The 11,563-nt window shown below is 27.9% G+C and overlaps 1 protein-coding gene, 2 long non-coding RNA genes and 1 other non-coding gene across 5 annotated transcripts; 1 reads left to right on the top strand and 3 right to left on the bottom strand.

Moving 5' to 3' along the window:
• The first annotated feature begins 833 nt into the window (after positions 1-833).
• LOC107883840 lies at positions 834-3,557 on the top strand. The gene is made up of 2 exons (XR_001679547.2): positions 834-1,722; positions 2,637-3,557. It is a non-coding gene; the product is annotated as an uncharacterized LOC107883840 (long non-coding RNA).
• On the bottom strand, positions 1,215-1,321 carry LOC115033993. The gene has a single exon (XR_003839335.1). It is a non-coding gene; the product is annotated as a U6 spliceosomal RNA (small nuclear RNA).
• On the bottom strand, positions 2,863-7,181 carry LOC100164998 (STIP1 homology and U box-containing protein 1). Of its 2 annotated transcripts, none has more exons than XM_016804690.2 (8): positions 6,960-7,181; positions 5,980-6,143; positions 5,696-5,894; positions 5,488-5,615; positions 5,299-5,424; positions 5,189-5,245; positions 5,010-5,126; positions 2,863-4,141 (listed from the first exon to the last, which is right to left on the bottom strand). In XM_016804690.2, exons 2-8 carry the CDS (start codon positions 6,109-6,111, stop codon positions 4,007-4,009), a joined length of 894 nt encoding a protein of 297 aa, XP_016660179.1. In that variant the 5' UTR covers positions 6,112-6,143; positions 6,960-7,181; the 3' UTR covers positions 2,863-4,006. The 2 variants fall into 2 exon arrangements, with proteins under 2 accessions (XP_016660179.1, XP_001945950.2); XM_001945915.5 differs by lacking the exon at positions 6,960-7,181 and adding an exon at positions 6,542-6,804.
• A 2,120-nt stretch (positions 7,182-9,301) lies between these two features.
• LOC107883837 lies at positions 9,302-10,654 on the bottom strand. Its single transcript, XR_003839154.1, has 2 exons — positions 10,154-10,654; positions 9,302-9,571 (listed from the first exon to the last, which is right to left on the bottom strand). It is a non-coding gene; the product is annotated as an uncharacterized LOC107883837 (long non-coding RNA).
• Positions 10,655-11,563: the final 909 nt, after the last annotated feature.

Raw genomic sequence — 11,563 nt, 5'->3', positions numbered from 1 at the left:
TTTATTTAATTTATTTGTATAATTAAACGGGCATAGCCCTATAACAGTTATAAATTGACATAATAACATAATAATAATCATTATTGAACAAATTAATTACATATAAAAGAAAAGAGAAAATACAGATAATATAATATTAAAACAGAGTAAAATTTTAGATATATATATATAAAATAATTAAATATAATAGAAGAATTAACATCTATAAGATATATAATAATAATGCATAATTCATAGGTAATAATTAATAATAAAATAATAAAAAGACTCAATAGAGTTAAAACTAAATAAATCGACCTGCGTATCATTAGCTAACCTCATAATCCTATTAATAGGAGCATCATTTAAATAATTTGTTTTTTGTAATTTCAAATAGAAATAGATATGATTAATTTGGAATTTATTATTGATACCTATTATAGGTAAATTTTTTTTTAATACCATAGATAAGTATACCTATAATAGATATGTCTAATACCTAGACTGACAAACCGTCTCCGCTCAGAATCGTTTTTCTTATACAGTGATATTATATCATTGAATTCAAGTTTAATACTATCCATTATATAGTGATCCACTTCTAACCTACTGTACAGCAGAGCGACATCCACTTACCCACCTTTTTTAAATTATAAATTATAAATTATTAGGTATCATTGGACGATTTGGTCGTTTTCTATAAATATTTATATTGAATTTAATGCTTTTTGCCATGTCGATGTCTTTTGCAATAAATATTAACTTTTATTATTATGTTTACAATTTTATAAATAGATAAAAAAAAAATGAATACATTTCACAATTTGCTTTGATTATTTCATTATTTGTTGCTACTCAGAGTACCTACGATATTCAACATTTTGGGGCACTCAATAGATTTTTATACCGCATGATTACCATACACATCACACGTGTTGTATATGTTTTTATAAAACTGGTGAAAAAAATTGCCACTAAAAAAAACCAGGAGGGGAAGGGCATTAAACAATTGTGTACTCAGGGTGGCAAAATCATAAATACATAACTGATTATGATTTAGTGCAGCATTTAGGCTTAGGTCCATAGTAATCCATATAAATTTTTTCAAAAAATTTATTTTTAGATCATAGCCTAAGGTCTCTCATTTGTTTCATATATTAATAACAATATTAATATATTAATTCGATGATTGAAAATTTAAAAAAAATATTTAATTCCAAAGGGTCGTAAAACAAAAAAATGTGGAACGCTTCACGATTTTGCGTGTCATCCTTGCGCAGGGGCCATGCTAATCTTCTCTGTATCGTTCCAATTTTAGTATATGTACTGCCGAAGCAAGTACATTTGTTACTGTGCCGAATGCTTTTTATATATAGCGCAGTGTTGTCTGAACGTCACATACGAGAGCAGGTATCGCTTGTTCTGAACATAAAGAGTGGAACACAAACACCGGCAGATGGGGCGAGCTACATCCGGAACACAATGGGCATAACAATATTATTATATTAATTGTTTTTTCGTTCGAGACCGTAATTTTGCCGTAATGGCGTAATCTTCTGTTGGTCGTTGGAATTACTTTTTTTGGAAAATTTTATTTTATTTTTTTTATCGAATCATATAATATTTTTACACCGTAACCCGTTTGAAATATTACATTATAATGTCTAAAATAAATTCGCCCGGAAACGTTAGTTTTTTAATGATTCAAAACGTTATATTGGAAAAATATGCTTTTGGTACCTAGTAAGTAGTACTATAGAATGTAGTAAACGAAAGTACGCACCTACTGAGTACTGACTACGGTTTAAAATAGTCCATCTAAGATGGTTAGGTTAGGTTATTTTTAATGGAAAATATTTCGTTGGAAATGTAATAATATTATTATTGGCCATTAGGTTACGCCATTACGGTATACGTTTCCAAACAAATACTTTTCGGACAAAATATATTTCAAAATAAATACAGTTCCTTTCCAAAATAATATATTTTCCAACGGATTGATATCAAAACGAATACGTTTTTGAGTAAATACTTTTCAAATAAAATACATTTGCCCGCCCCCCTTGTTATTAGCAGGCTGCTGTCGGCCCGGGCATGGGATAGTTTTGGGGCTTCATATAGGTCGTAACTAGTAGAGTAGTAGCTAATAGGTAATAAATTCAAGTATCTCTTCATAATATGTAATAATTATTTAGTTATTGTTTTCTCTCCAAAAAATGGGTTACTTATGCTTGTGATAGTATTATAGTAACCTTTGGGCTTTGATACTACCTATACCGTGTTCCAAAAGAGAAGACACCAGATTTACGTAGCAAAACCGGTTTTGTCTGTGGCCGCCTGGTGTCTTCTCTTTTTGAACAGGGTATAGTAAGTATCATTTAAAATATATAATATATATTTAAGCCATGTTGATGTATTAACCTATTAATGTCTATAGTACTATAGTTATTGGTTATTGTATTTGTATCAAGGTATAATGTTTTTGTTAGATTAATAAAATGTATGTATATGTACAGTGGTACACACTATATCTTATAGTGATATCTTATCCTATACTTTCACGACAAACAAAATTTGCATGATCTCCCCGAACATATTATCATAGTATAAGCATTATAATAAAAAATATACGCATATTTTACCATACCCCTAAAAAGTTTCAGGTCGAGCCTGGGCTTAACCGGCTCTCCCCGTGTGCACGCCTATGTCTACCTTATACACTAAGGCCAGGAACAAAGCTCAAAACTATGAACTAATGTGTCCACAAAACTTGAAGATGACACAGTGGAACACTGTAATTATATAATTAATTTAACTATAGTGTAATCACACAATCATAGATGTAAATATATAATATTATGAACAACACATAAAACTTGAGCATTTAGCATATTGTAAGCTGTTTGTATTTGTCACATAATAAATATTTTAAGTATTATTATACAGATAAAGTATATTAATAGTAAAATGTAATAAAAAATAAAAGTAAATAAATGTTTTAACATATTTCATATTATCACAATAGTTTTTAATCCATGCTCTTGATTAAATCTATAGACAATATGCATGACATAAATAACATAACCAACACTATTCTAACCTATGTGATAGAATAAAATATTGAAAAATAATTACATTTTTTACAAGAGAGTACAATAATAAATTTAAGAAGTTAGACCTTTGAAATATTTAACATACTGTTTGCTCGTGCTCATTATAATATTGATAAGTAGATACATAGGTACTTAAAATCTAAAATGTATTTAGATCTAAATAGTTTACTTGATTATAAACGAATACAAATTAACTTACAGTTTATGTATTAAAAAATAAAATAATAATATAAATACTTAGATCGAATATTATACAGTCAAACAAAAAATGTTATATTAGTATATTATATTTTAATTTTAAAATACTGATTTACAAAAAAAAATGTGTAAAAATATAATAAATCTGATTAAGTCTAAAAATATTAAACAATTTCAAATACTTATACCTATCCTATAAAATATGTAGGTATTTTAAAATAATAATATATTTTACTACCTATTACTCTTTGTATCGTGATGCAAAAATAATGATCATACAAACTACATGCAGATTTATAACTTTTAATTTCCATCATACATTTTTGACTTATATTATAAAATTAAAATTAAATTGAAATAGTACCATTTCTGCTCTTGTATAATTCATGTCCATATTATACAATTGTATTAAAAACTTAACAAATGATTTCTTTTTACAAACAAATTTTAATAAAGATTTATATTATTTTAATCAATGTGCATTAAATAGTTTAAGATATAACACCACATTCTGAATTATTAAATGGCTAAAAATAAGCTAAATAATAAATTATTATTTTTTTTTATAATTTGAAATTTAACTAGAAAAATAATAATCACAAATGGTACACATATTCTAACGCAGGAAGTTACTATTAACAACTATTTGAAAGGTTAAGAAGTCATTAAGATTAAATATGTATACATTATTTAATAAAAACTTTTATAAGCTCGGCTTACAAAGTACAATAATAATTTACCCATTCATTTTCCATTACAAATGCTTCAACCGCTTCTTTTAATGCCAAATTTGGGATAAGTTGATCAACAGTTAAATGCTGGCGTGAAACCGGATCGAAATGACCAACTTTCTGGTAATCATAAAATTGAAAGTATTGTTACTTATTATTTATTAGTTGATTAAATATAATTAAATATTATAGATTAAAAAAAAAATATAGCTTATAATGTAAAATTGCCTAAAAATTTTAAATATATATATATATATACTGCATCCATTCACAAAAATTATCCATAATAATACAAATTTACACATGTATATTAAATATATAATTTTCACACTCACCATCATACCAAACCTTAACCACCCTATTGGTTAGTACTTAATTTATATACATTTTTATAATTATTTATATAACACATACTATTATGCTTGGAAGATTCATTAGACCACTTTCACTTCAAAACTCCCATAAATGAAGTTAAAATTAGTTCTAGTAATATATTATGTAAAAAAAAAAAACAATCCTTTGTATTGGTTAATAATATGCAGTTATGGTATTCTACCATAGTGATGAATATATTTATGCAATATGGACATCCATATTGTGAAGAAATTTCTACAATGTCTAAAAATCTTATTTGTGAAAAAAAATCTATATTTTAAAATTCTAGTATTAGTATATAAAATGACTGTCCGTTTAGTGAAATGGATAAAAATTATCATCCATATTGTATAAAAATAAATAATTTATTATAAGAACGTTTTCATTAAGTGGATACGATAAATACATATTTTATAAGTATTCTTCTTTAAATAATGTCTAAAATTATTTTGTAGCAAAATCAAAATTACAGACATAATATTTTATAATCTTATCGGAGCCATTTTAAAAATAATCAATCATGTACCATCTAAATGAGAGTAGTCATTTATTAAAAAAATTTCTACAAAAGGCACCAGTTCTTTATAGTGAATAAAGTTAATAAAATATTTACCATTAAGTGTTCTTCTAGATCCTTGCGATCATAAGTTATACCACTTGGAGTGATAACAGGATCACGTAAAATATCATAACTTATGTTACCACACAAATAGTCTGGTACTTCACGTTTCTAATAAAAAAAATGTTTAATTCAATGAAATTATATTACATTATGCATATAAAATATATTACCTTTCGTCTGTCGTCATTCTTAGAAAATATGGTATGTAGTTCAGCAGCATATCTCTCCTAAAAATTAAATGCAGTATAATATACACAATTTATTTATAAGTCCAACTTACACTTTGATTTTTAATTTCCATAACACCGTTATCGTAATCTTCAATTTCGGTTTCATTATCTGATGGTTTTTTAATTTCATTGACTTTACGTGCCATGTCATCATCCATTAGTTTTGTCAGGTATGACTAATTTAATAAAATATAATTAATTAATGTTAAATAATACATTTATGAGTTAATTTTAATCACCAAAAGTTCTATTTCTTGATTCTGTCTCACTTCTTCTTGTTTCTCCCATTTCAGTCTACGAGCTCTTCTAAGTTGGCTTGTAATGTCATCCCCATAGTTTACTTTTTTTTCTTTTGTTAAATTATGTGCTAACAATAAACAGCGTGCATGTTATTCAAATTAATACTTAGTATTATAATTTGAAGATATTTACATTGAACTTTCTTACCTCTTTGTAATTGTTTTATGGCTTCATCATAACTTCCCAACTCAATAAGTGCAATACCCAAAAAAAAACAACCTTTTATGAAACTGAAGTCCATTTCCAAAGCACGTCGACAATCTGTACATGCCTTGTCCCATTGTTTTAATTTCAAGAAACATAAAGCTCTATTGGTAAAGTATATAGGAATAACAGGGTTTTTTATCTGTATTGGAAAAATATGTAATTAATAATTATATAATCAATATTAATCAAAAAGACAACAATTTTAAAGTATTAATTTTACTTACGATTGCTTTATTGTAGCATTCAATAGCCTTTTCATACTGTTTGTAACTGAATAAGCGATTACCTTCTTCCTTAAGATCCTTATCAGTTTGGCTGTTAGTAGTGTGTTTATTAGACGTATTGAATTTAAACATTATAGAAAGAAAACTGGATAAAACAATAACAACTGAAAATAATATTAGTTATTATTATATAGTTAATGTTCAAGCATAAGGTCTGAGATCAAGAGTTCATGATTGTTTTTTGCCGGGTTACACTAAACATTTAATGAATCAATAGTGAGCTAATGGTCCCTAGATTTAGTGGCCCATTGAATTTAATCAATTTTTATGTAACATGGCATTAATATTAAATGATTAAATACTAATAAATCATTTAATTCTGATCGTATGTGCACATAGAAACAATAAGTAGCAATCCGTGGTAGCAATATAAACCATGAGAAATTCAAATGCTAGTGAATAACGGAACTAATATTTAAATATTTTGAGTGACAAAATAATAATTTGGTATCACTAACCAACAGACGGGAATTAAAAATGTACAAGATCATGGATTACTTACATGATGTTCAAACAATAAGTAGCCTCCAGTGATGGTTTATAGATGATATAATTCGGTGATATAATATCATAAGACTAAACTCATTGTGCAAACAAAAAGTTTTAATTTCTTTGAACCAATCATCCTATTTATTTGACATTAAATAGCTCAGCCATATAATTTATAATTTATGGTTTCTATAGAACTGTATAATAGTAGTATCTATTATCCACTTGCACCACGAATCATGATTATAGATCTAAAGTACTGAATAGTAATCAGTAAATGGTAATTGATATTATGTAGTTATGCTATCACCCGTGGACTATAATAATAGATAATAGCCTATAGGCACATTACAATTTATACTATAGGTATTTACTATAATAATATTGGCTATTTCTATCATGAACTACTATAAAATATTATTTATACCTACTATATAAAATTGTATATTTGTTTCACAGACTATAATATGATGAAAAAATATAATCTGTGCCCTGTGCCCATGTAGTTGTAACCATAGAAAAGATATTGTAACTTGTTATGTACTAATGTTGCGCCTTGTACATGATATTACAGTATAGTGTATACTATAGTACTATACAGTAATTATTATTGTTGTTTGTATACACACTAGTTCTAGTACCTTGTACAGTTAAGTACACAGGCGTCACAGCCACACAGGTCGATTTCACATTTTCACCCTTCGACTATGGCCCGAAGGTTGGTACTACTACAGATTATGTAGACATATTACTACCAACTTGATTGGATGCCGACAACAAAAGTGACGAAACGTTATCTATGTTTAAAATCCAACACAACTATTTATCCATATGATACTATCACGGATAAAAAGAAAGTTCTTTTTATCCGTGGATACTATGTAGTATGTACTTAATCAATGCCACGGACTAAGATATACTTAGTCCGTGATCAATGCTAGGCATATAGGTTAAATCACAGACTTGTAGACTATGGGTTAAATAGTAAATACACGATAGAAAGTACAAGACATTTATATATCATAATAAAGGTAAGAAATAAGAAGTATGCTCTATGCTCTTTGCCTCAATGTGTTACCTTGGCTATCGGCTATATCTTAATTCGTGGATATGAGCCTCCTATTATAGTCATATTGGTTATTTTAAGTTGATAGTTTTGTTAGGCCAGCTGTGGCTCCCAGAGTTAATCCTATTTGCGCCTATATAGTCTATGACTACTAAATAAAAAAAAAGTTGATTAAATAAATAGTTACCTAAAACAAATGAAATAAAAATGAATCTTAAATATTGTTGTCACGATGACACGTCTTGACGGTAGACGGAAAAAAAACCCAAGGAAAAAAAAACCATAAGAAAAAAAACCATGAAAATAAAAACCAAATTTTTGTATTTTACTATATTATGTATTTATGTCATATTATTCACATATTATTGTATTTTTTTAAATATTTTAAATATTAATTTTTACTATACATACCTAAGCTACTAATGGTCGATATAAAAGTAAGTTTGAAAATATATAAGAAAAAAATTTAAACGTTTTTTTTACATTTTTACAATAAGTCAATTCAAACAATTTATATATAAATAGTATTTATATGTTGTTCACATTGTTTGGTTACAGTATGAACTATTTATGAGAATCCTTGTTTTAAATTTTCAATCCTTAGCTATAAAAATTGAACATTTTATAATTTTTAAATACGTTTTAAAAATTTGTCACAATACAATAATAAGAATAATAATTTAAAATAAGTTTCACGTTTTAACAGTTGTCAATACAACCATAAATCAGTCAAATACATAGTCAATACAAACTGTCAACGGTTATAATAATAATAATTTCAAATAGGTTATACTGTTTAAAAAATTGTCAATACAGACATAAATTATATTAAATAATAAAATATAATAAAGATTGATAATTTGTTTAGTCAAATTAAGTAAAAATTACTAATAAAAATTTGAACAGTCAAATAAAGTAAAAATAATAAAATAATAAAAAAATCGTAAATTATCGATATCTCATTGTATAGGAGATAGCAGTTAAATAGTTTTCAATATCGCGTATACCATTATCATAATCTTCGCATAATTTTTTTAATTGGATTTGTATTATATTGTACATCGTTTTTTGTCGTTTCTGTTGCGGTACTCCTAATTGAATTTGGGCTAGCTTTGTTTCATCAGCTGCCACTTCTAACCTTATTTTAGCTATAATAGTCCAGATTGTTGGATGTGTTTGTCCTACTAATTTACTAAACCTATGATTCCATCCTTCCGTCGAATTGTTTGTGCGTTCTTCATCATTTAAAGTTGAGTCGTGTACGTTCCACAAATTTGGTGGAAAAATAGGTGGGCAATTTCTTAAGACTATTCTGTTATTTTCATTTCTAACTTGCCTGTATTTGCCATTAACGTATGTTGTATCGAAATAATTTAATAACGCTTCAGCCTCCTCAGGAACAATGTTTTTTTAAATATGCCATACCATCTTTGACATCTCCAACTGGTAAAAATGCCAAGCCATCCATTTTTCTATAAAATGCAATTAAGTTTTGATCTTCTCTGTATTGTGTCTGGAGCCCTAACTCTTGTACTTTCCGATAGGTTGATTGAGTTAAATGGTAGAAACAACCCTGAATATGTACATGTTGTTCGAGAACATGTGTGATAGCTGTGATAACTGCACGTTCAAAATCAACGTCATGTACTACCACTGGATCAGGAAATAAATGTTGTTCTTCACATTTTTTTAAAATAATAGTGAGCATTTAGTTATTAGTAATCAAAGTTTATTCTGTAAGAGTATATATACCGCTGTTGTAAAACTTTTATTTATTTCTACACGTATAATATACAGTTGTGTAAATAGTTTTGGAGCCAAAGCAAAGTTCCCATCTATATACCATCTCAAAGAACTTGTTAAATTGACAAGCCTTCCATGTGTTGCAAACATCACTATCCTTTCATTTGCTTCTTTCCCGTTATCATCAAGTAACAGTACTTTGTTATGTGGTTCTCCTGTAGAACACCACTCACCCTAAACATAAATTAATAAAATAAATAAGTAATAACACTTCAAATTCTAAATAGAGATTTCATAATAATATTATTTGTGCATCATAATTTAATTTAGAAGTTTCAAGTAAGTACCCACGAATAATAAGTTTAAAATATAACTAAATAATATAACTAAATAATTTGCACATTTTCGTAATTTTTACGTATTTTGTCAAATTTTGAACTTTAGATGCTTATAAAAAAAATTGTGCCTGTGTATTTTTAATATTTTTCAACTGCTATTATTGTAACGATATACAGGAGCCTTGTATTAATTTTTCACGCTTTTTGGCCCAACAAATACAATTTTATTGATATTGTAATAACTCAAAAGTACGATAGAAACATAAGAACGACTTCTGTCGATAAATATATTTAAAATCGTAAAACTAAGCTGTTACCTTCCTCCTGGTGTTCGGAAGGCTCTCGAGATCGTGTATTCGAGAATGAGATCAGATACACCATACAACACAATTGTATATAAAACAAGTACCTACACTGTACAGTGTACAGGTAATATAATAAATGCAATTAATATAAAATATTATATTAATTGCCTTACCTGATCCGTAGTCGCCTGTAAATTATCTTGTAGAGTTTTTTTTTATATACACAGAATAATGTTTTAAAAAAAGGGTATAAATCGAAATAATAAACGCACTGATTATTGCTCACATAAGGGGCCTAGAGTATCGCTCGTTGAAATCGGTTTTAAGACTTTTGGACGTTGTTGCTCGGTGACTGGTGCTCATGCACTGGTCTAAGAGACGACGCGAAGACGCAGACCAGAGAGTGGTAGGTGACTTTATCAACAAGTTATCGTGAGCCTGGGAACTAGATTATTCTTTGGCGGCATCATCCTTTATTTTTTCTTTCCTTTTCTCTAGCGGCATCATAAAATAAAGTCACACGTTATAACGTCATAACTGCATGCCAATATCTTAATTGTCGTTGATAATGGTTTTATTTGATGTGACCGATTTCTACAAACAACAGTCTGGCCGTTATTTATTATTCTGTAAGATTTTAGTTTATTATAATGGTGTGTGGGCATATCATTACAATATTTATAGAAAAAACTAAAAAAATTGAAATTGATTGAGGAATTGATAAAATTAACATATGATATAAGTCTCAAGTATCTACGGTTATTCGTTTTTAAATTATAACAAAATTAGAAAATTGTATGTATACAAGTAAATAAAAGTAAAAAAAAAAAAAAATAAAAGTAAAAAATAGGGGGACGAGGTGGCCGAGCGGTCAACGCGTCGACTTCGGCACAGCCGGTCCGGGTTCGATTCCCGGCCATCGGGCGGCATTTTTCTCCGGGCAAGTCACGGTGTCCGGAGAACAAGTGCCGCCATCCCCCACCCGGGCAATGGCAGATACCTACGGGTGCCCACTAAAAAATTCTGCCCACGTGTTCCAAACAAACAAACCTACAGTTCCACCCCCCACAGTACCAAAGGCTAATGACCTAAGTTGTCGAAGCCTCAACCAAAAAAAAAAAAAAGTAAAAAATGTATACAAGCAAATCAAATTACATTTTTACGAGCGTTTGAAATTCATATTTTTACAATATTAGATATTCACTCGATTACTCATGAGCGGTTTTGTTATTTTATTGTTTTTCAAATGCTCATAAAATATATCGTGAATACAGATTTTTAATATTTTTCAATTATCATAGTAACAATATATTAAGAGTCTTGTATTAAATTTTCAAGTTTTTTACCCAGCAAATAAAATTGTATAGAATAAAAAGTAAAACATAATTTTGTCATTACCTTTATTTGACGTAATTATTTCCATAATTAAACAAAAGAAAAACTTGAATACTTGAAAAACACCTTTAAACACGACAATTCAGTGACATCAGTTCGATTGCCAATGTTATAGTAGGTACACTGTGTAACAACTAAATAATATTTATAATAATTAGCCATTAGGTAATACCTACAATAAAATTATG

This window comes from Acyrthosiphon pisum, chromosome A1, assembly GCF_005508785.2.
Source record: "Acyrthosiphon pisum isolate AL4f chromosome A1, pea_aphid_22Mar2018_4r6ur, whole genome shotgun sequence".
Taxonomy (NCBI): Eukaryota; Metazoa; Arthropoda; class Insecta; order Hemiptera; family Aphididae; genus Acyrthosiphon; species Acyrthosiphon pisum.
Note: the sequence above shows the minus strand (reverse complement) of the source record. Positions and strands in the feature narration are given on the sequence as shown.